The 25612-nt window shown below is 42.5% G+C and overlaps 2 protein-coding genes across 2 annotated transcripts in view; one reads left to right on the top strand and one right to left on the bottom strand.

Annotated features, from left to right (window-relative positions):
* Positions 1 to 6816, bottom strand: part of KCNK18 (potassium two pore domain channel subfamily K member 18) — a gene marked incomplete at both ends in the record, with an annotated part of 60161 nt that extends 53345 nt beyond the window's left edge. Inside the window, one exon of the mRNA XM_083363305.1 lies at positions 6297 to 6816. Within this exon, the coding sequence (XP_083219431.1) occupies positions 6297 to 6816 (520 nt within the window). The remainder of the gene's footprint in view (positions 1 to 6296) is intronic.
* Positions 6817 to 18477: 11661 nt separating this feature from the next.
* VAX1 (ventral anterior homeobox 1) lies at positions 18478 to 25294 on the top strand (the record flags this gene model as incomplete). The annotated part of the gene is made up of 3 exons (XM_083365086.1): positions 18478 to 18715; positions 20642 to 20829; positions 24785 to 25294. The coding sequence occupies 3 exons, from the start codon at positions 18478 to 18480 to the stop codon at positions 25292 to 25294; spliced, it is 936 nt and encodes a 311-aa protein (XP_083221212.1).
* Between the last annotated feature and the right edge of the window lie 318 nt (positions 25295 to 25612).

The raw sequence follows: 25612 nt of genomic DNA, 5'->3' as shown, positions 1-25612 counted from the left end.
GAAGGCAACAGCCTCCAACATTGTGAAGAGCTGCCCAAGTACCTCTTCCATAGGGATGCAGTGGAGTTTTTTTTTCCTGCAATAATTTTCTCCCAGCTCAGATTTAGCTCTTTTTAATTTGCTGGTTTTTCTCATCATATTAGATCCTCTGTTCAGTGTTTGGAAAGTTATCTTGCTGATGGACAGCAAGAGCACCATCCTCAGGGTCTGGTTAAAATGTTAAGATGATGACTATTACAGTCTGATTAAAGCTCTGCCTATGTTTTTTTTATGTACATTGCATCACAACTGCCATTTTCATTTCTTTATTTTACTTTTTATTACAGACAGGGACAGGCAGAGTTTGGAGATCTTTACATACTTATATTACATGCACTGTCTTATTTCTAAACATATAGTAGTACTGAGTTGAAAAGAAAAGAACTGTGGCCCCGTTCTTGACTTGGAAATGTGCAGATCAGCTTATTAAAAGGGCAGAGATAAACATGAATAATAAAGTGTAGGTAAGCAGGAGGTAGCTAGCAGCAGCCTAACAAAATTAAGTCTTTTCTAATTCTTTTGTAATGGCACTTTCTATAAAATAACTACAGAAACCAATTTGTACAATCATTTATATTTTCAAAGTATGACTACCACCAATACTGTCCAGGATTGAATTTTAGAATATTTCAATTTTTAAGAAGCGCAGGCAGGTAAAACTCACAATTTATTTATTTATTAAACGTATATGCTATCCATCTCCCCAATAAGGCAACTCTGGGCAGTTTACAGATCATAAAAGAATAAATAGAAAAGCAGTTAAAATGTTAAAAGCTATGCAAAAAAACAAGAACCAAGAGGCACCGGAATGATTGCCTTCTTATCCTGTCAATGAACTCCAGGAGTGAGCACCCCCTCAGGGCTCTAAACTAACTTGCAAAACCAAGTTTTAATACCTTTCTGGAAGGCCAATAGGATAGGAGCAGTTCTCACCTCTGGTGGCAGAGTACTCCACAGAGTCAGGGCCACAGTGGAAAAGGCCCTTCTTCTTGAACCTGCTCGCCAGAATTTCTTAGCAGATGGGGTCCATAGCAGGCCTCTTCCACTGGAGCTAGTGGGCCAGGCTCATCCCACTGGGCTGAAATGACTCCTCAGATACCCTGGACCCATGACATATAGGGTTTTAAAGGTAATTATCAACAATTGAACCTGGAAGCAAACTGATCACCAATGCAGCTGGCAACAGAGATGTTATAAGTGCCACCCTAGACTCCCAGAACTGTGTGCACCACTGCATTCTGCCCCAACTCTAGCTTCTGAATACTCTTCAAGTGTAGCCCCATGCACCAATTTAGAGATAATGGCTTCATAAATATATCATAGTTGGGCAGGCTCACATAACATGCCAAACCATAAAGCATGATTTATGTGTCTTCCAGTGTATTTTAACGTGGGTGCTAATGCGAATTTAATTAGTTTATTTTACTTGTTTACCAAAAAAAGGGATATAAATATTCCTATAAATATTCCTTAAAACAGCAATTCTTTCCTATTTTGAGATATTGTGCAGTAACACATGTATAATATTCTGAGATTGTTTTTAATTTATATCAGAATCTTCCTTGGTTAAATATCATAACATTAGCTCATGTTTAAAATTGTAATAGTTGCAGCAGAGCTACACCGCCATAAATGTTATAATACATTCCGGGATACTGCAGCTTTCCCCAATGTATATTTTACTCCCTTTTCATTCAACCTGGCATTTATGCTCATTTTATGTTAAGAAGTGAGCAAAAGTAATATGTACTGCCCAATATATACTTATATAAACCTCATTGCCACCATCAGGCCTTCTCTAATTCATTCATCCAAGCAAAATAATTCTAGACTTCACAATCTTTCTTTGTACATACATCCTACCACACCTATAATCAGCCATCCTCATCACTATTTCCAGGAGGTTTTCAGACTGCTAATAAATATACCTTCAGAGGCAAGTGGCCAAAATGGAATGTGGCATTAATAGGAAAGGAGGAGATCCTTTCAGGAGCCTGTTTTTACATTGGTCCCATATCTAAGCTATTCAAAGGATTCTTTTTAAAATTGGGTTTGTTTAAAAAGTCACATATGCACATACCCACAAACTGAGAAGAAAGTGACAATGACAATAACACCTACCGGTACACTGGCACTCCTTTCCTCTGAGACCTCTAAATGTTTGAAGGCCATCAAATTATTGCACAAATGTAGCAAGTTGCAACCACTGTGCACTACCTTGTATTTATCCATGATTAATGTCATGTCTTGACGTGCTGCCCAGTTTCCCTATGTGCTTATATTCCTCTATGATAAGGTAGAATAACCCCAAAATGCCCTGAAATCCTCCATAGATTTTAATAACTAGTGTCATGAGCAATTTGTCTTGCTAACCCTGCTTTTATCATCTCTTACAGTTCATTAGGAAGTATATTGAATTCTATGAAGTGCCCATTTAAAGAATGAGCCAATTAAAATTAATGAAATCCTCACAGCTACAGAGCCATAGGTCAAAGCTAAGAATTTATTGCAAACATAGACTTCTCTTGTCCTGCATTACAACAGTAGCAAATAAAGTTTTCTTTTTCTGGATTCTTCAGTGAAATGAAGAAATTAGAGTGTATCTACATTTGCTTTGTTACAGATAATTGCCCAGTCTTACATTTCTAAATCGTGGTGTAGAATATCTCTAAATTCTTATGGAATCTCATATATTTCTCAAATGGTTTATTCAATAGATTTACCTCATTATTTTCTCAAATGGTTTACTTTGTAGGTTTAATAGAGCAATAATTGGATGGACTATGAGTTGAAAATAACTCCTGGAGGTAAAATTATGACATCCAGTGGTGGGATTCAGCTGGTTCGCACCGGTTCAGTAGAACCGGTAGCTAATTTTTTGCTGCATTCAGACAACCGGCTGGCTTCTAGAAGTCCCGTTTAGGCCTTGGAGGTCTGGAGGAGGCCTCCCAGGCCTAAAATGGCCCGCCGGAAGTGCATGGATGCCACTTCCAGAAGTCTGTTCTAGGCCTTGGAGGCCTGGAGAAGGCCTCCCAGGCATAGAACAGCCCACTGGAAGTGCATGGGTGCCACTTCTGGAAATCCATTCTAGGCCTCAGAGGCCTAGGCCTGCATCAAATAAAAGAACCGGTTGTTCAGGTATTTGAATTCACCACTGATGATATCCATATAACAACCAACACGCTTAGATCCAGAGACTTGATTAAAGAAGAACAAAGAACTTCTCTGACCCCAATGCATATGAAAATCAAGGAAATTTGATATAATTTAATGGGCATCCCAATATTTACTGCTGAAGATATTCCACCCAATAATTCTGCAATCAAGAGATCTAGTGGCCACTTGCTGGATCCAGCTTCATATATCTAATATTAGGCTCAGCTGTAGGAGCAAAATTATCTACGCCCTCATCCAAATTATTTATAAAGATATTGAAGAGTACTGGGCCTAAGACAGAGCCTTGAGGTACCTCACTACATATTTCCCACCATGTGGATGCAGTTCCATTAAGGATTACACACTGTGTGTGGTTGGTCAGCCAGTTACAAATCCATCTGGTGATGATGCTGCCTAACCCATATTTTTCTATCTTATCAAGTCATAAGTTGTGGTCTACTTTATCAAATGCCTTACTGGAGTCCAAATAAATGATGTCCACAGCATTTCACTGGTCTACTAATTCTGTCATATTATCAAAGAATATAGTAAGATTTGTCTGGGATGATCTGTTTTTGACAAAACCATGTTGTCTTCTAATTATAACTTTTCTTGCATCTAGGTATTTGCAGATTTGTTGCTTTTCCAGAATCTTCCCAGGTATTGATGTCAGGTCTGTAATTTCTTTTTTTTTTTTTTGAAGATTGGCTCCAAAACAAAAGATGATAGTAGCCAGGAATAAGACATCTGTTCATCTATTTCCATTCAAAAAATCATGCAAGAGTTATCATTATAGGAAGTACTGAAAGAACTCTGTAGTTCCACTGCTAAAAATAACATCTAAAAAGTTATAATTTTTTAATCAAAGGCAACATAACTTCCCAGTGAAACTATTTATCACCGTATCAACAAACAGTTGATGCTTCAAAGCATACATCTTTTTTTAAAAAGGCTTCTCAAAACAAAGGCACTACATGTAAAAAAAGAACTCTGCAAGCAGAGGCTTCTTTAGTGAAAGTGAGCAATTGCAATTCACTATCAGAGTTTTACATTGGCAGCATCTTATTTGAGTTGAGAAGCACTGTCTAGTCCAGTTATTACCTGAATGGGAGACCAACAGGAGAGGCTATACTGGGAAGCAAACCTATCCCTGGAAACATCCCTGATCAAGGCAAGGACAAGTCCTTTCTGTATCATTGCCACAAAAACTGCATTGCTGTGTCAGTGTAGTCAATTTGCATCCATTTGTAAAATGTGGGGGAAAATAAAAAATAATATTGTATTTTTAATTCCTCTGAATGAATATATATATATATATATATATATATATATATATATATATATATATATATATATATATATATATATAATTCCATTTATATCCCGCCCTTCTCCGAAGACTCAGGGCGGCTTACAAGCTTAGCAGTAGCCTTTATTCTATGTATATGCCTGCTTATTAGGGCTTTCACACCTCCCCCAAGCGGCATTATTACAAAGTCAGCTTAATTGCCCCCAACAATATGGGTCCTCATATATATATATATATATATATATATATATATATATATATATATATATATATGTGAACTCTCCCTTAATATCAAACATAGTGTGTTCATTTTTATATTCAAAACCTCCACTAGAAAATTCTGAAAATGTAGGGAAGGAGCACATTGTCAAATACTGCACTGAAAGTTTTTGTAGAAGATGAGACCACAGTTATCACATATAAGCTATAATGATGCCACTCACCCCAAGACATCATCACTCACATGATATAAATTATGCGTGTATTTCATTGATAGCATATGCACCATGATGTCAAAACATGGAGAAAATGACACTTATTTTGATTTACATTGAAGGAAACACTGCTGTGTTATAAGATGCAGTTCTGTATATGTATGCTCAGTCCATAATATTGTTTTAAAAAATGATAGTTAGATAATGTGTGTGTGTGTCAAATTGTATTTATTATGATAATCTCCTATACTTAATTTATATTTTTGTTTGTACAATATTAAACATTTATTTCCCTCTTTGGAACTAGTAAACAAGATGAAGCTGATGATTCCATCAGTGTGGTTTTGTTTCCAAGCTCCCTTTTGTACATTGCAAATAGCTATGCTCTGGAGAAAGGCCAATCTTATTTGTCTTTATTAATACCAAAGAAGGTTAGACCAGGTGGGCTAAAGAGAAACCTAATACTTAAAGGGTTTGGTTTGGCTAAGGATATACATCTCATTGGATTATCTAGCCTCAAGTACTTCCCTTTTATACAGAGCTAAAATGTATATGTCTAAGAATGGAGGCTGATGAACATTTCTTCACATACTATTTAATTAATATTTTAACTTACTGAATTTTCTATGAGAATTTGGCAACTGGTTACTAGAAAAATGGAACATAACTGTCGGTGCAAAAATCTGCTCCTGTTTTTCCCCCTCATCTCATTTGTGTGTGTGTGCGTGTGTGTGTGAGTTTACATAAGGCTCTTACTTTTCCATGTCCCAACTGATAAACAATGGCTAGGTGGGCATTTCCATATTATTTCCTGATAAATGGTAGCATTGCTAAAGATAAGCATAAGCACATTATACAGTATATATACATACATATATACATATACATATACATATATACATACATACATACATACATATATACATACATACATACATACATACATACATACATATATATATATATATATATATATATATATATATATATACACACATACATATATCCTTGGTGGAGCAGTGGGCTAATGCCTCCTTAAGTAACACCAGCTGCCTGCAATTAGTGCAGGTTCGCATCCCACCAGGCTCAAGGTTGGCTCAGCCTTCCATCCTTCCGAGGTAGGTAAAATGAGGACCCAGATTGTTGGGGGCAATTAAGCTGACTTTGTAATAATGCCGCTTGGGGTGTGTGTGAAAGCCCTAGTAAGCAGGCATATACATAGAATGAAGGCTACTGCTAAGCTTGTAAGCCGCCCTGAGTCTTCGGAGAAGGGCGGGATATAAATGGAATTAAAATAAATAAATAAATATACATGTACATATGCATATACATATACATATACATACATACATACATACTGTCGAGCCCCGCCGGCCTCCCGTCCGCTCGGGCCTCAACACTGCCCGTGCCGCCGCAGCCGCGCCGGGCAGCCGGCCGGTCCCCAGCTGAACGGCGCGCCCGAGCGGCACCCCCCTCCTTCCCTGGACGGCGTGGCCTCATCCTCCGCCGCATCGAGCCGCCGCAGCCCCGCCGAGCAGCTGTCCGGTCCCCAGCTGATCGGCGTGCCCGAGCAGCCCCTTCCACGAGCCCTGGAGGGCGTGGCCTTGTCTTCCGCAGCAGCGAGCCGCCGCAGCTCCGCCGAGCAGCTGGCCGGTCCCCAGCTGATCGGCGCGCCCGGGCGGCACCTTTCCCGGACCTCGGACGCTTGCTTGGAGGGCGTGGCTTCGTCCAGGCTACGCAAAGCGTGCTGCCGCGATTCCGCCGAGCAGCTGCCCGGCGCACAGCTGTTTGGCGCGCCCGCCCCCAGACGGTCGGCGGGCGCGCGTTCACCTCGTCACCGTGGACGACGCCAAGCGCCCACCGGCCCGGCGCCAACATTTGCTACTCGGCAGCCGGACCCTGGACTGCGGGTGGCGCCCGGGCGGCAACGGGCTGCACCCAGCGAACAGTTGGACTCGCCCCAGCAGATGGGCACGCCCCAGCAGATGGGCACGCCTCAGCTAACTGTGGAGGGGTGTGTGGCTGTGCCTGTTTTGCCACGCTCTGTTACTGGACATGGGGGGGGCTTAACGTCCGCAACGCCAGCACAGAATGGGGCTCACGAGGGAGCGGAAGGACAATAGTTACCTGGAAGGGGGCTTGACACGCTGCAGCAGTGCACACGGTGGGTGGTGGCTATGCACGGTGATGGGTGGGGTTTTTATGGGGAGGCGTGCGGATGCCGGTTTGCTTTGAAGGGGTGGGGTTAGGGTGTGGTAACATGTTAAAAGAGCGGTGAGGCTAGGTGCCTCAACGCTGACTTTACCGCGGTTTGCTTTGGAGAAGAAATAAACCTTGTTACCCGTTCCTTTTGAAGTGCTTTTGTTTCCTGGCAGAGGACGTCGTGACACATACATACATACATACATACATACATACATACATACATACATATATATATATATATATATACACCCCCTCTGGCAGTTTAAAAAAGAGGAACAAACAGCCACATGCTTCTCCCAGAAGAAGGAAGCAGAAGCCACCAGCCTGATGATAACGGATGGGATTCCGTCGAAACGTCGCCCCTACACCTTTAGTTCTACGCGGGGAAAAACCCGAATAACCAAAGATGCATATATATATATATATATATATATATATATATATATATATATATATATATATATATATTTCTTGATATATTTTCATTCTACTTTTCTATTAAAATACATATGTTTAAAATTGAAAATCTAAGATGTGGCAGGAAGCTGACACTGCTGGGAGCAACAACTGAAAAGAAATATTGCTCTTTTATCTTGTCCATGACTTTCCAAAGGGACTTCCCCAACCACAGTGTAAAGTGGTTTATATAAAAAAGTCTCTGTTTCTTTCTGGGTACCTATCTAATGGGTAATTAGAGTAGATTAATAGCAGGTGACAGCAAATTAGATTCCTTGGATTAAACAAATTTTAGTTGATCAGTTATATAGGTTTCTGTCAAATTGTGTGTTAATGAAATAATATGCTGACATTTGAATATGAATAAGCAATGTTTATGAAGGATGTTTTCATTTTATAAAAAATGCTGCATGTTTTATAGCAGATGCCTCCATAAAAGAGGTTTTCTGTAATGCACTGAGGAAAAAATGTTTCTTCTGTATTCCTGGTGCAATAATAAATTGTACTAGGTGTTCTGTACCAGCCTGCTACCGGCCCTGCAGAAAAGGCAGGGACAACCCCTTTTACAAGAAGGCAAGAGGCTGGAACTAAGCCTACCAAATTTATGGATACAAAAGCAAACAAGACACGAACCATGAAACAGGAGCTATTCAAGCTGTTGCCTTCAGCAAACCAGCCCTCCCACGCATTCCCCTTTTATACAGTTCAGAGCGTGGCTTCTCTCTGCCTCCTTCCGAGGTGCCCCATTGCCTTCCTCTGTTTACTCCTGATTGACTGCCTCCTGCGTCGGGTGTCCTTGAACAGGGCCAGCTGTGGGTCATCTTCATCCACGCTGTTAGGCTCACACAGCTGGGTCTCTGTCGTGACCAGGTGGGAGGGGCCTGGCTGAGGGCTCTCATCAGCAAGCTCTCCAACCCCCTCAGCAAGCTCTTCAACACCCCCCTCCTCCTCTGAGTCGTCCGACCCAACTGCCGAACGCACAGGCTGACCCTGAATCACAACACTAGGGAGTATTGCTGTTTCTTTGTTGCATTTAGACAGCAAAGTACCATATTTTCCGGTGTATAAGATGACTGGGCATATAAGACAGGGGTCGGCAACCTGAAAAAGGAAAAGAGCCACTGGGAACCGGTTCCATCACACATATGGGAGTGGGAGCCGCGTGTGTGCGTCCATGCACGTGCATGCGAAAAAAGTTTTGCGCATGCGCAAAATGGGTTTTTCTTGCGCATGCGCGGACGCGCGCGGTTGCCATTTTTTTATGTGTGATGGAACCGGTTCCCGGTTGCACGACAGCGATGGCCCATTTGCAGAGCTACTGCGGCAGCCTGCAAACATGCCGCGACAGCTTTCCCAAAGAGCGGCGCCGCTGCCCGTTCGCGTAGAGGTGCGCGTGCACCTCTCCAAAGGTTTGGGGAGGTGCGCGCGCACCTCCATTCATTCGGAGAGGTGCACACGCACCTCTTGTAATGGGCAGCGGCACCGCTTGTTGGGAAAGCTGCCGCGGCCCGTTTGCAAAGCTGCCACTTTCGGCAGCCTGCAAACATGCCGCGGCAGCTTTCCCAAAGAGCGGCGCCGCTGCCCGTTCGTGATGAGGTGCGCGCGCACCTCTTCAAAGGTTTGGGGAGGTGCGCGCGCACCACTGCCCGTCCGAAGAGGTGCGCGCGCACCAGGCGGCTGGGAGCTGTAGGAGATGGCTCAAAGAGCCGCATGCGGCTCCGGAGCCACGGGTTGCCGACCTGTGGTATAAGACACACACACACCCCCAAACTCGCCTCGCGCTCTTACCTCGAGGCAGCATCCGGCGTCGGGCAGGAGCCGACAGGGCAGTCCTGCGCACGCGCGCGCTCCCCGGCTGTTAAGGAGCACTCCTTAGCAGCCGGGGAGTGCGCGTGTGTGCAGGACTGCCCTGCCGGCTCCCGCTCAATACCGGACAGCTCCGCCGATGCTGCTTCAAGAGGGAAGAGCGTGAGGCGCCTGCCATGGCTCCCCGAGGACTCCTTAGGAGCCGGGGAGCGCGCACGTGCGCAGGACTGCCCTGCTGGCTCTTGCCAGACGCCAGCCTGCCCTGCTTCCTCCACAGTGAGAGGGGAGGGCGTGCCTTCCCGGGCTCGCTGACTTGCAGCCAAGCCGGAGCCGAAAGGGGCTTTTCCTTCCACCCACCCTTTGGAATAGACGCAAGAGCTCCCAGGGTCTGGCGTTTGCAAGGGGGAGGGGAAAGGGCTGAGAGGCTCTTGGGGGTGGGAAGGGAGAGTCACGTTGGAGGGGGGACTGGACTAAGGAGGCTTGAAGTTGCTTTGCAAGAACGGAGGCGCTCGATTGATTTATGTACTATTTTCCGGTGTATAAGACGACTGGGCGTATAAGACGACCCCCCAACTTTTGAGATGATTTTCATGGGTTAAAGTCGTCTTATACGCCGGAAAATATGGTACTTGGAACATTTCAACACTGGACATTGAAAGGAAGTTCAGGATGGAAGGCAAGGCAAAGAAATATTTCCATGTCTTCCTAACCCCCATCACCATTTTCTCCAAAACACAAAGGGATTAGTTAGACCACTGAAAGAGTTAGTTTAGATTTTACCTGGGCTGAAATCTGGTAAAGCACTGGAAGAGATGTTTGATAGCTGGTGTTTCAAATATGAAGATTCATCTATTTTGGTGTTTGTTATGCACTTTTGCCATTTCGTTTATTTCGTTTATTGTACTTTTATTTCTCGTATTATATTGTATCATATTGTATTGGTATTTTGCTTTTTATATTAAGAGTCACCCAAAGTTAGTCTGGCATTGGGCAGCACTGAAATCAAGTTAAATAAATAAATGGGTAGATATTTCATCCATACCTTAACCCTGAACATTCATTCTTCCTGTAATGTTGTTGCTCTGTAAGCAGAGAGAGTTGGATTAATACATATCCATAAGAGTCAGGAAAATACAACTCATGTCAATTTTTTTCCTCCAAGATTAAAGAAATCTCTGCCTCCAAAGCATGAATCAATTGTTATTCTTTATTGCAAAATGTTGTGAAAACCATTGTGCCTTAGTGCCATATTAATGCTACATAAATAGTAACAAGATAATAATAAAATGAAACTCTGAAGCGGTGCATTCTATTTCATCTTAGATGTATTAGATTAAAGATAATTGAGCAGTTTAAATAGTAAGGCTGCCTACTTAATTCAATAAAATGTTAGAACAACCCAAATTGACTAAACTGAGTCATCAATCTTGACAGCTTGGAATACAGCTTTGCGTTCCTCTCTAACAATAATAACCAACAATAATCCCAAGAAGTTTGTGTGACCGTTCAGGTGAAAATAATGGGTAAAAATAATTTAAGTTTTCTAACATTTTGTTTGGAAATATGCAGATATAAACTATAAGACAGAGAAAGACATAATTAAGAAAAGTATTAACTTTTCATATGTTATATAAACTCACATGAGTTATGTATTTTAGTCCTTAAATCATAGGATATTTACTGATTTAACTAGTGGTGATTTAACTAGGTCTTGGACTAAATCAATCATACTAGAGCATTATAATCAAATTAAAAATATTTTAATTTGGCATAATTGAGGGACACAATTTCATTCTTTGTTGTTATTATGCTGTAGAAGGGGAAAGTAAAATTATGAAAAATTAAATATGGAATAATTTTATAAAGACACTCACAAAACTATAATTCCCTACCAAAGTTTATGTCCTTTTTATTTTAAAATGCATGTCATATTGTTGCATATCAATTTATTTTATCCATTATCTGTAAAAAATATAATGCACTATTGATGACATTATAATATTTGATTTTATAGAATCTTCTGCCCAAATGAGTAGTGTCCAGGATTGAATTTTAGAATATTTCAATTTTTAAGAAGCGCAGGCAGGTAAAACTCACAATTTATTTATTTATTTATTAAACGTATATGCTATCCATCTCCCCAATAAGGCAACTCTGGGCAGTTTACAGATCATAAAAGAATAAATAGAAAAGCAGTTAAAATGTTAAAAGCTATGCAAAAAAACAAGAACCAAGAGGCACCGGAATGATTGCCTTCTTATCCTGTCAATGAACTCCAGGAGTGAGCACCCCCTCAGGGCTCTAAACTAACTTGCAAAACCAAGTTTTAATACCTTTCTGGAAGGCCAATAGGATAGGAGCAGTTCTCACCTCTGGTGGCAGAGTACTCCACAGAGTCAGGGCCACAGTGGAAAAGGCCCTTCTTCTTGAACCTGCTCGCCAGAATTTCTTAGCAGATGGGGTCCATAGCAGGCCTCTTCCACTGGAGCTAGTGGGCCAGGCTCATCCCACTGGGCTGAAATGACTCCTCAGATACCCTGGACCCATGACATATAGGGTTTTAAAGGTAATTATCAACAATTGAACCTGGAAGCAAACTGATCACCAATGCAGCTGGCAACAGAGATGTTATAAGTGCCACCCTAGACTCCCAGAACTGTGTGCACCACTGCATTCTGCCCCAACTCTAGCTTTTGAATACTCTTGAAGTGTAGCCCCATGTAGAACAAGCACATTAATTTCACAATCCAAGTAAGGGTGCAACTGTGCCTAATATGAAGTTGTACAAAGGCCCTCCTAGCTACCATTGCCACCTGGTCTTTGAGCGAGTCCAGGAGAACTCCCAGGTTGTAGGGTCTGTCTGGGGTAGTGCAACCTACAGTCATTCCATATTGCCAGGGTCCAGACAAAGCCTGTTGTCCCCCATCCAGACCTTTACAGGTCCCAGGCACTGTGAAGACAGCCACAACATTGCTTGGATCACTCGGGATGGTGATATAAAGCTATGTATACTGTTGATATCTCATCCCATGGCATTGGATGATCTAGCCCAGCATTTTCATGTTGATGTTAAAAGAGAGTATGTGGTATCCCACAAATCCCTGAAGCATCCCACAAAGAAGTGGTTGTGGGCTAGACCTCTCATTCTCTATCAATACTGATTGGGACCAGCATTGGAAAAAGGAGCGATCCAGTGCAATCCAGTGCACCATCCAGCCCCATACCCCACATGGCCCAAAAGGATACCATGGTTGGTGGTATCAAACGCCTCTAAGAGGTCAAGGAGAGCAAGGATGCACTATTTCCATTCCACTTTTGCCAGAGTTCAGCTGTAAGCATGACCAATGCCATTTCTGTTCCATGACCCATCTTGAAATGCAGCTGAAAAGGGTCCAGATAATACATTTCATCAAGGATCCTCTGGAGCTGCAACACAACTAATTTTTCCACCACCTTCCTTAGGAAGGTGAGGTGGGAAACTGGACTAAAATTGTCCAGACAGGTTGGGCCAATTGATGGTTTCTTAAGGAGGGGATAGACCAAGTCCTCCTTAAATGGTGCCAGAAACAGCCTTTCCTGCAGTGATGCATTAATCACTGCCTGTGTCCACCTGCAGTTCACCATCCAGGACGGACAAGACTCTAATAAGCAGGTAAGTGCATTGACTGTAATGTAACTGTAGACACTTTGCAGAGCAATGTTGCAGAACAATGTTATGCATATATGTCTCCTTTATACCTTTTGGGATGCTTTCATGAGATAATACTATTTTTATAATTTGATGTGGAGCATCTAGTTTATTTAAAGTTAGGTGGCAGTCAAATAATGGATACATGCATTTCATTGAAATGTGCTTTATCCTACATAAGTCAACTATTAACAGAAAGTTTCATTTTTATTTTTCTTCGATTTTTCCTTATGCCCACAAAGAGCTAGGCTCATACATCAAGTTTTTAATGCTTTTTTTAAAAATGTATTTATTTATTTATTGCTATTGCACCAGTGATTGTAGCTTGACACATCCATGACACTAAGTGGCTAGAAGCGTATCTAGGGACCAAATTAGCTCTGGTCCAGTTAGAATCAACAGTACAGTTCAGATCATTAATCCTATTTGACTTATGATCTGGAAGAAAATAAGAACCTTCAAATGGACTTGAAAGAAATGTGTCATTACCATTTTTCCAAATGTGGGACAGTAGGGATCAAACCCAACTTCCAGTGAGTCATATAAGAGAAGACCTTCTATATCTCAGACAGCTGAGCTTCTAACAGTGAAGATCTCTTTCAGAGTGCTTTTTCTGTTGATCTCAGTGATTAGGCAGATTCACACCAGGAAAGTGATCCCTCACATAGCCAGGTCCTAAATCACTGAGGGATTTAAAGATCAGCAGAATGTATCTTTTTCCTGGACAGCAATTTCCAGCCTATGCAAACCTTTCAGTATATATGCAAAATGCGTTCACTGTCGCCTAGCCAAAGCATTTTACACCACTTGCAATTTCTAGATTGGCAAACCATTTCCAAAATCTTGCCAAGGAAACTATAGGGACTAGTATGTCAGTGGTCAGCCAGGGTTTCAACAGCATCAATGGTGAGATGGAAAACTCACCAAACACATTCAGGAAGTCATCTTGATCTACTGGGTAACCACATCAGACCATTTAACCAGTCCTCCATTGCTGCAGAGATTTGTAGCAGCCCCCAATTTAAAAGCACAAGAAAGAGATCTGACCATGACAACAGTTTTAGAGAGCTCATCCATCAGCAGATTACCTGTTTTAGTCAGTCAGATATCAAATCTAATGTGTCCTGCCAGTCCATGAGATCAGATTATATTAGGTTCACATTGCACGACAACCATGAAATCCTGAGGCAACCTTACCACAAACTGAAGTTTCTAAGGACAAGATATCTAAGCTAGGTCACATCAGCTAAGTTAGGAAGAGACACTGTGGTGCAGTGGTACACATATTCCTATATTACCCCATCCAATACAGTATCAGATGCCCAAGACTGGAAATGAAACTATAATTTCTAACTAGTTACAGACACATGTAATGTTCGGTGGTATTTGATTTTCTATAAGACTGATAGTTTCAGCGAAGGCCACAGAAACTAACCTGAGGGTTTAATATTTAGAATAGCCTACCCCAATCTGTCGACTTCCAATTATTTATTAATCAAATTTATAGAGCTGCCCATCTCACAGAAGGTGATTAGATAAACATTAGATAAACATTAGATAAAACAGCTAATATAAAAAGAACATATAGATATCTAGAAAAGCACAATAATAAATATCATAAAAACAACTATACTAACCATAGGCAAAGAGAGAATAAAAATGGTCCCCCTTAGCAACATAACCAGGTTGATGGTCTTTTGGAATATTAAAGAGAATGGGCAAATCTATTTTTTTTTGGGGGGGGGAGGACGACAAAGAAATAATGTTTCATAAAGTAGATGCCGCACCAGAGAAGGCATGTCTCCTGGGACACACTGATGATGGGTAGGTCCCTATAATACCTTCTCCTTGAGATCTGGTGGGTTGAGATTACCAAGAAGGGTTGGCCCCTCTGATTGTCTGATCTCATGCCATGAAGGGCTTTAAAGGGTGAAACCATCACCTGAAGCAAATTAGCAACCAATACAGCTCATGGGTCAGAGGTGTAACATGCACTGCTCTAGGACTGCACACAATTGCCCATGCCACTGTATTCTGTACCAGCTGAAGTTTCTAGATACTCTTTAAAGACAGTTGCATGTAGAGTGCATTGCAGTGGTCCAAGGTGGAGGTTGACAAAAGCATGTCTGACTATAAGTAGGGCCTGCCAATCCAGGAATGGGTGCAGTTGGTCTGCAGTTATGTTGGACTACAGTTCCCATATTTTCAATTCAGAAATTTGTTGGCCATGCTAACTATGTATTATGACAACCGTAATTCTAGTACACCTGGAAGATACCAACATGAGAAAGTTTGCATTAGAAAATTGCACAAAGACTCAGAGACCTAGATTCTAATCCCCACTCAGCCATGAAGCTTGCTAAATGGCATTAGGTCACTTTTTCATTATCTGCCTAAGCCCTAAGCTATTTTATCAGATTATTGTGAGGTCAAAATATATATGGAAAGAGATCCATGTACATCAACCTGAACTCTTGGAAGAAAAGATATGTAATAGGCTTCCATCCACAAGTGTGTGTGTGTGTGTGTGTGTGTGTGTGTGTGTGTGTGTGTGTGTGTGTGAATTTAGTTCCACACATCATGACACAAGGAAGAGTGTGCTGGTAAGTGTTGCCTTTAGTACAAATATTCAGGCATTAAATCTTACTGATAATTATTAAATATCATAGCTCTTTTCAGTCCATTTACATATTATTTCTCTCCATTTCCCAGAAAAACTGCATATTATGTATTTATATGAGATTATATATATTCAAGTGCCTTATAGGCAAAAAGATAACCGATAAAAACAATAGCAAGAATAACAGTCCCTCAATAAAATAAAGTATGCACTTGTTTACACCCAACGTATTTATTACACCCTATATATATATATATATATATATATGTATGTATGTATGTATGTATGTATGTATATATATATATATATATATATATATATATATATATATATATATATATATATATATGTATGTATATATATATATATATATATATATTCTGAATTATACAAATATACTAAAAGCAACTGACAGCATCCAATTTCATCCTTGGGGACAAGGTTGGAGGCTATTATGGAGAAAGGTTCCCCACTTAGGACCCCTTCCCTCAGAAATCTGAAAGTAGCTTGCATCTGCCAAGTAGATATCTAGTGCTTCAGGTGTATTAAAGTGGAAATTATTTTAATGACAAGAGGTGTTTACGGCCAACTGATTCCAAAGGCAGACCCTTGCAACGAGAGGCATTGGGGGGGGGGGGAAGAGGTGGCTCTCCAATTCAATGGGCTACTAAGAGGAAGGGAAGGTTACCGTTGGTATGAACCACTGAAAAAGTCTCTTTCTTGGCATACGCTGTTCAGATGTAGCTGGTGTCTCGTTCTGAGTGTGGATTCGTTTGTGGCAGGGGCGCCCAGAAGTTACCGCGTAAACTTCGGTGTAAAACTACCTCCTTTTCCCCTTAGGAGTGCCTACGGCTTAGGGTGGGCAGCGGCGGCGGGGGGGGGGGAGAGCGTCATTTTTTTTTCTTAAAGAAAGTTAGCAGCCTCCCTCTTCCAGGGTCCCCCCGACCTTCAGAAATGAGAAGCGGGGTGTCTGAGAAGTGTGTGTGGTGTGGGGTGTGTGTAAGGACGTCTCCCTTAAAGCCGCTTCGGATTTTCTGTGAGAAGTTCCCCCGCTTTCTTCCTCCTCGCCTGGCCCCTGCAACTCTTTTGTGAATGGGGCCAGTGCAACAGGCGGCCTTTCACCCCGCCCAAGAACCAATGCCAGACAGCCACACTCGGAGAATTGTTTGTTAATAGTCCAATTAGATAATTGCCATCTTTCACTCCTTTCGCTCTACATTTCCCATAAAGGCCTGAATGAGGAGAGCAGCGTGAAGAGGGCTTCTGCCCTGCAAGGTGACAAGAAAGGCTGGAGCATGCTCTGTGCACAAAGCCAGGCGCTTGAATTGAATCATTGTCGTCTAATCAATGGTCTTATTGGATTACTGGCTGTTGCGGTTCTCAAAGATATTGTAGCGGAGACAATGAAATAGCCAGGGGGAAACTTTTCTCTCGCTCGCTCGCTCTCGTTCTCCCCGCCCCCTTTAGTAGATCGCGCAGTTGAGATCTGCCCCGCACTCTCCTCCTCCTCCTCTCTCCTTCTCTCTCTTGGATCCATCTGGATACAAAGCAGGCTTTTTTTTTACAGGCGGGAGGGAGGAAGGAAATGTGTTCAATTTTTATGAAAGGCGTGCAGGCGGAGCTGGGGGGGGCACCTACATGTATATCAGCATTGAATTAACCAGAGAAAAGAGTTGTAAGATGGCTGGTAGGCAGTAGAGAGAAGCGTTTAGGGGATCCCTCCAATGTAACACCCCGTCCGCCCTCTTCTGCCCATCTCCAACGGGGAAACAAATCCGTTTCTTATTTCTGGGATCTGGGATCCGTACCAAGACGAGCCTCTCTCTCCCTCCCCCAAACGGGTTTCCCGTTAGGGAGGTGACTTGTTTGCAGAGAAGATCTGGTACACTGGCGGAGCCTTTTCCAGATCTATTTATAAATAGATTTGTATTTCTGTCCGACGCGTGTCTGGGATGAACGCATTCGGAAATCGGGAAAGGTGAACGCCAAACTGGAGAAAGTTAATAATGGCTGCTAATGGCCCCTAAACAATTCTGGCTGAATCTTGTCAAGAGTTGTTTGTTGTTGTTTTTTCCTTCCCCTTTTCTTCCCTCGCCCCCTCTCCCGCTCCTTCAATTGATCCTTCTTCTCGCTCTCCTTCTTCTCCTTCTGGAAATCTCAGCCTTCTGATTGTGTGTTTCCTGAAAGCAAGGCCAATCATTTCAGTTTATTCACTGGCTAAACTCGACTTGATTGGGGACAAGCATACAAACCACCCATTACGAAGTGATATATTATCCAAACAATTTAGTGTATTCATGAGGTAACCTAAATGTGGAGGCTGCAAAATTACCCGTAATCAATTGAAACAGCGAGGGCGCGTCCCTCTGGGTGTCTAACCACTGCATCCCTCTCTGTGTAATAAGGGAGGCATTAAATCATTTTAAGAGTTGCACTGTTGAGTACCTGACCATTGGGGCGCGGGCAAGCTGGACACTCGCACTAGGACGCTGGGATTGAGGAAGCGGCCGATTTCCTGCCTCTCCAGCAGACGAACGGACTCTCGCCTTCGAGGGATTCGCTTCTTACTCACCGAACTGGTCGTGCACGCCGGGCGATATTCAGCAGATTTCTCTTCTTTTCCTCCTCCCCTCCACCCTCATCCCGCGCCTCCTCTCTCTCTCTCTCTCTCTCTCTCTCTCTCTCTCTCTCTCTCTCTCTCTCTCTCTCTCCCTCTCCCACTTAAAAAAAAAGCAAAACAAACCTCTACACCATATTGCACTACATGTTTGGGAAACCAGACAAAATGGACGTTAGATGCAATTCAGAGCTCGAAACCAACCGGCTCTCCAAGAACGGGCATAAAGAAGGCAAGGAAAGCAAAAGCTCCGAAGGAAATATTTCGAATTCTTTTTTGAAGGAACCGCAAGGGACTTTTTCGGCTTCGGGCGTCTCGGAAGACTGCAATAAAAATAAATCCAGTTCCGCTGACCCGGATTATTGCAGAAGAATACTAGTCCGAGGTAAAACCGTCGCTTTACGTTCTGAAATTTTGATTAATGACTTTTTTTTCCCGCCCGCCCGCCTGCTTCCTTTCCTTTCGTTTTTACTTTCGTTTTTTCTTTTTTTCTTTTGTTTTTCTCGTTGCAAAATCAGATGAATTACTGTGGTTTCCTAATGGCTTCACTTCATTCTTTTGAGCGCTTTCACCCCCGTTCTTGATCTGTTTCTCCGGTCTAGGAATATTTTTGCAATTTGGATTGTCAAAGGTTGTGAAGGGCTCCATGCCCAAACCTTGCATTTTAGCTGGGGCAGCATGTTATACAGATTGTTATTGTTATACAAAATACAGATTTTCTCCGCATTGAGGGAAGGGAAAGCTAAGATCTACCTCAGTGGTGTTTCTCGTATAGTTTACTTTTGCTTTAAGGGCAGGAAAGGTTGCTAAGTCCTATTTTGATCCCATTAGATTCAGCCTACAATTCTTTTTGACTACTTGCAATCGAGTGAGACCCATTGGATTCAGTACAGTAGAACTTACTTCTCCATAGGAGTTTTCAGTCACAGCTTTTTGCAAAAGACTTGCTTTTTTGAAATTTCTCTCCGCCTTCCAAAAAAAAAGGGGAAAGAAAACTTACCTCCAGTGCTTAAGGTAAGCAAAAAGAAAAGAAGAGAGGAGAGGAGGAATAAAAAATAACCTCTGGAGACTTATTCAGAAATGTACTGGGCGCTTCTCTTATTTTCAGTCTATCACTTTTGTCCCATTCTTTGATTTCCATCAGCAGCAGGAAATTCTTTCTCGTACATAGCGACCCGCCCCCCCCCCCAGACAAGTCTTTCCTCCAAGCATTCCTTACCCTTGAACCCATTCCCGCTCAAATATTTGGCGGTTGCAGCTTTTTTGGTAGTGCCTTTACAATACCAAAACCTATCAGAAAGCGGTGTAGTAGAGGAGATGTTTGCTGCTATTATTTAGTTAGTGCAATTTTGCTGCTATTATTCAGTTAGTGCAATTTTAGCACGTTTCCTTAAATGGTTTGTGGTACTGTTTAGTTCCTTGATATGAATTTCTTTTGTTTTTATTCTAAGCCTGATTATTATCATCTTTTCGCCTCCTCCAAGTAAACAGCAATGGAATAATTTCCCATTGCTATTAAAATTAAAAAAACCTAACAAGTCAGTTTTTCATTTCTGTAATTACATATCCGAGTGTGTGCTTGTGTGTTTAAAAAGGATTTTTTTTTTACTCACATTTGAATGAATGAAAAACAGGCCTGGTAACTCATCCAGGACACCACCACCATCCCGGTTGAAAGAAGAAATCAAATCTTAGAAGTCTAGGCTTGCTTCCCCACAGATTAGGAAGGAAAATTACGGGGCAAACCCATAAAGGAAAGCCTGTTATGTAATTTGGATCAGATTGTATTTCACCGGCAAGAGGCTAGTGAAATTTGCAATGTTGTGGTGAGATCAAGGTGGAGCAGAAAATGGACAGCCATGAAGGACAACTTGATGTTCATCAACATGGAAAAGCAGGCAGCTCCAAAGAGGGAGCGGGGCTGCAGAAGGTGGACATCACAGCTCTCTTGAGATGGCTCACTTGAATGCTTTCCCTGTAGGGAAATCGAGGGCACTCAAGCAGGTGTGAATGTGCAAGGCAGAGACTGCTGGGCATAGGCCTCTGGCGGTCTTGAAACCTGCGAGGTTCCTTTGGAGTTCTTTGTGTTAGAGCTCTTCCCTTGGGATGGAGGATGGTGTGCTTTGTAAGCCACAATCTGAGAATGTGGTGCAGAGGCTAGCTAGCAGGAAATTCTTGAGACTCCTTCAGTCCCTGCCAAGAGAGGCTTCTTGCTCTGCCTAGAGTGGCCTCTCCAGACACTTCTTAAAAACTGGATCCATGAGCCACCCATCCTTCTGGATCTAAACATGCCTCCTTCTCTTTTTGCCAGATGCCAAAGGTTCCATCAGGGAGATAATTCTTCCAAAAGGGCTTGATCTCGACCGCCCCAAGAGGACTCGAACTTCTTTCACTGCCGAACAACTTTATAGGCTTGAGATGGAATTCCAGAGGTGCCAATATGTGGTTGGACGGGAAAGAACGGAGCTGGCCAGGCAGCTCAATCTCTCAGAAACTCAGGTACTAAAGATACAAACATCTTGGTGGCAAAAGGCGGTTTGGGAACTGGGGCAATGGCTCCAGCACTGCTCTTCAGCAGGAGTGTTTTCTTCCCTAGAGATGAGGAGGTTTTCACTTACTGCCAGACCTAGAGGACTGTAGCTAACATTTGCGTAGCTTCCTACATGGGTGTGGTTGGTGTTGAAGACCAGTTTTTTGTTTTTTTACAGCTAACCACCCAAAGATGGCCAAGCCTAAACTTAGGGCACATCAGCAAAATCCCACTCTTCATGCTTTTGCAGGTTTCCTCCTTTCAAAGAGAGTTTTTCAACTTGATCAGCATCTAAATATCTGGAAGGAATGGAAGCTGTTTGTTTCAATAGGGCGTGAATTGCCTCCTTAAACGCCAGAGGTTAAGAACCCAAGAAATAAATTGGCTCAGGGAAATGGGGAGTTACTGCAAGTATATAACTTGCTTCTAAACCCACAGATATTTCATAAACTCTTTAAGCATTTAATCTGAAAAATTAATTAGCCTCTAAGGTAATTTTTGAGAACTACAGAAATAGTTTTGCATACTTATACACAAGAATCTTTGAAGAAACTCCCTTCCCACAAACACTCATAGCTCAGATAGTGAGGGCTTCTGGAAGAGAAACATGGAGGAAAAACTACAGAAGTTGCAAGGATCTCCTCTCAACAAGACCAAATCCCAGGAAAAAAGTAAAATTTCAACAAAAAAAGATAAAATAAGAATTTACAAATTCTTATCACTTAAGAGAATTCATAGCTTATGGAAGAAACAGAGTATTTCTTACCCAAATGTTATTTTTCTTTTGCTATAGTCAATAGGGCTTTTCCTTCAATGCATTTAGGGGTAGAGCTTAAAAGCCTGAAAAACAACGTGCTGCTTGGACTTCCACCATGTGACAATCGTACTGAATTTATTTGGTATCTCAACACATTGTTAGCGCTTAAAGAGATGTTGCTGTTGTGGATTTAAGCAATTTTGGGGTTCTAAAAATACTGATTTCTGAAGAATACTTATTTCTTCAGAAGCAAGTTGACTTTAATGGTGTTTCTCTATTAAATGTGTGCATATCTAAGTATCACTGTTTACAATAGGACACAGGGCTGTTTGTTCTAATACTGTTAAAATTAAAATAAATAGAGGGTATAAGAATGTATTCTGACTGGCATACTGAAAAGAATCCCAGCAGTATAGATCTCTTTGCAGAACTTCGCTGGACTTAACATTTTTTTTTGTTTCTCTAGTTTGACCAACAACTATTACCTTTTATAAAAAACACAAAAATAAAAAGAAAGCAAGGAGATAGTGCAGGCAACTGCTTGTGTTTTTGCATAATTTAATATATAATAATTTCCCTTAATTCAAGGAACACGTTCTCCTACGAGAATGAATAGATCTGTTTTCTGACCAGATATATGTAGACATGCTTTTAAGAAGATAGTTTACTTTTAGGTGGAAGTATCTGTGTGATTTTCTTTGGACTGGGAAATCAACAGTATTGGGTCTATTTAACCTTAGATGCAATTCCTCCATGGAATTCTGAGTTGCTGGCTAGACAGGTAATAGGGAAAATACTCAGAAAATAATAATGGCAAAAAACTTTGGCACTGCTCCCCCAACACGAAATGAGGTCAACAGAAATTTCTGAAGTCATCAGAAATTCAGCTCCATTTAAAGGAAACGTCTCTTTTAAATGGGTATCCAAGTATTTTCCTTTCTCCTTTCTGCCATATATTGTGTGTGCGTGTGTGTGTGGAAAGAGAGAGAAACCAAAACAGCTTAATATATAAATAAATGCAGGGGTCAGAAGGATAGCAAAAGGCTATTTTTTTCATCCATGTTAAAATGTTCAGATATGTTTCCAGAAACGATCAAAATTCCCTTCCCATTCCTAAACCAAACTTGCTAGATGAAGATTTGTTGAAATCAAATATTAAGCAAGGATTTCACTGAACTTCCTTTGGTCTCATAAAGTTACTGCCTCTATGGATTATGGATTTTGTTTTCCTCACATTATCTCTTGACTTGTTTTTTCTGTCTTGAATGAGCAGTCCCATACATTATTTGTCACAGACATAACAGCAAATGCCTATTTACTCCCATCAAGGTTCAAATTCTTCAGTTTAGCCCAAATTTTGCCATTTGTGGTAGTAATTCTTCTAAGTACCTCTTTATAGTGAAAAATACAACTGTGTTATATACCAAGGACTTTGTTGCTCTTTCCCTGATACCAGATTAGCTGTTGGAGGCAATGGACAGAATGCCTGGCAGTAGGGCCGACAATGACAATGAGATCAGCCCCAAATGGGTCTGCTCTGATTTTGAAAGCCAAGTTCTTTCTTTCATTCAGTTGTACAACCTGAAGAATAGGCTGGGGAGGGGAATATGAAAGGCGGGGCCATTTTCTGCATATGTGTGTTTATATACATGTGGGCACAGGTGTCTGTGTGCATACCATGCAGAGGCAGAGACATTTATTCCCTTCCTGCAAGGGAAAAAATACCATCTGAAAGCTGTACTTTGCTAAATAAAGAGTTGGCAGGGAAGATAATATAATATAATATAATAATATAATAAATATAATAATATAATATAATATAATATAATATATAATATAATAATAATATATAATATATAATATAATGCAGTGTTTAATTTTGTGATTTAAATAAAATGCTTTGAGAAAATTGAAAACATTAAGTCAAAATTTAAAATAGGTGGTCAGACTCAAAAAGAGAAACAGATTACCAAAGTATTATCTATACTTGATGCTTTTAAATATATTAATTTAAGAAATAGAATGAAATTCGTTGTACATTTTACACACAGAGAACAGGAAGAACTATGATAAAATGTAGGTGTGGCTTTATTATTTCTACTTGAATCATCTGTTAACACGAAGGAAGGATGGGATTAGTTTTATACTTCTTAGAAAAGATGTACTATAATGACCCTCTCTGACAAGCTAATTAGCATTTCTTTGCCTATCAGATTTAGCAGGGTTGGTAGGCAAAGAAAGCGGCTGTAGAGCCTAAACCCGGCCTGCCATAGGAATCTAAGCAAAGGATAGCTGGGATGGCTGAAGTAGCTGACTGGATGGGGATGACTCTGGGAAAACCTAAATTAGCCAAAATCTTCCAAAAGCTGTTGCCCGCAGATGAGTCCTTGGGATAAAAAAATGGTATATTTAGGTAGGAGTGCCTAAACGACAAAACACCATGTCAGGGACCTAAGAAGTTAAGTGTTTAGAGGCATCCTTTCCAAGGACATAGGAGTGTTGCCTGATTTCAATTAATTCGTTGTGGTTTCATCCCCCTCCCCTAAACTTGCTTCTGAAAACACCTAGCTGTGGGGATAGAGGCTTAGAAGGTGTGGAAAACGAGGCGCGGCGGCTTCCTCCACATAACTTTTTTTAAAGCTTATTTTGTTAAGAGATGCCACCCCCGCTCCTCAGCACATGCACGCCCATGCCGAAGCTTTTCTGGCCGCTTCATGCGGCTCCTTCAATAAGCCCCAAAACAGGCCGAGTCCACAATACACGCGTGTCTTCAAGGCTCCGAAGGTTGAAACCTTTGAAGTTTTTGCTGTTCCCTGACACTCCGGTAGCACTTTCCAGAGTGCAGCTTGGCTTCGCGATCTTTGTGGAAAATTGACTTCCATTTGCTGCCTGACGCCCACGCGCTCCCAGCCGGCTGCCCACGCGCACACAGAGGTTTCCGCCGCAAGCCGCTCGACTCCCACGGAGAAATCTCCGTCCCCCCCCCGGGAAGTCTCCAGTCGGTCGCTGTGGTCCTGTGGAGGCCTCTGGAAAGAGGCCGAGAATTGCGATGGGAGGGACAATGGCGGCCTTTCCTCTCTTGCTCCGGGCCTAAGAAGGCCAAGGCCTTTACTAGGCCCCGCTAGATGACGCTGATTTTTGTCCCTTCTTCCCTCGGTTCCTTGCAGGTCAAAGTCTGGTTCCAGAACCGACGCACAAAGCAGAAAAAAGACCAAGGCAAGGACTCGGAAATGAAGTCGGTGGTGTCCGAAACCGCGGCTACTTGCAGCGTCCTGCGACTCCTCGAACAAGGACGCCTGCTGTCCCCGCCCGGCCTGCTTCCACCCTGCGCCACCAGCGCCTTGGGCTCGGCCTTGCGAGCCCCCAGCCTCGCTAGCCGCACCGGCGGCTCAGGATCAGGGACCGCGGGAGGCTCCCCGCACCATCCGGCCGTTAGCAGCGCGGCCGCCGGCACGGCTCATCCTTCTCCGCCCGGCGGGCACAACCTCTTCAGCCTCCCGGTGCCTACCCTGCTAGGTTCGGTGGCCAGCCGGCTCTCCTCCAACCCGTTAGCAATGGCCGGGTCTCTGGCCGGGAACTTGCAAGAACTGTCGGCCCGATATCTGAGTTCCTCCGCCTTCGAGCCCTACTCCCGGACCGCCAGTAAAGAAAGCGGGGAAAAAAAGGCGCTGGACTGACTCGCGGGGACTTTCGCTGTATTTATATTTATCCTCTCTGTTTGTGTTGATTATTTATGGAGTCTCCGTGCGTTAGATCAGCGTTTCCCAACCTTAGGAACTTGAAGATGCGTGGACTTCAACTCCCAGAATTCCCCAGCCAGCATAGCTGGCTGGGGAATTCTGGGAGTTGAAGTCCACGCATCTTCAAGTTCCTAAGGTTGGGAAACGCTGCGTTAGATATCCCCTCTTGTCCAGTATACTTTGCACCCATCCGCAGGCTCTTTCCTCACGGCTCCTGCTCTCTTTCCCCCCCCCCCTCAATCCTCTTCCCCCATC

Source organism: Vipera ursinii (assembly GCF_947247035.1).
Source record: "Vipera ursinii genome assembly, chromosome: 5".
Classification (NCBI taxonomy): Eukaryota; Metazoa; Chordata; class Lepidosauria; order Squamata; family Viperidae; genus Vipera; species Vipera ursinii.
The sequence above is the reverse complement of the archived record's forward strand: the minus strand, read 5'-3'. Positions and strand labels throughout refer to the sequence as shown.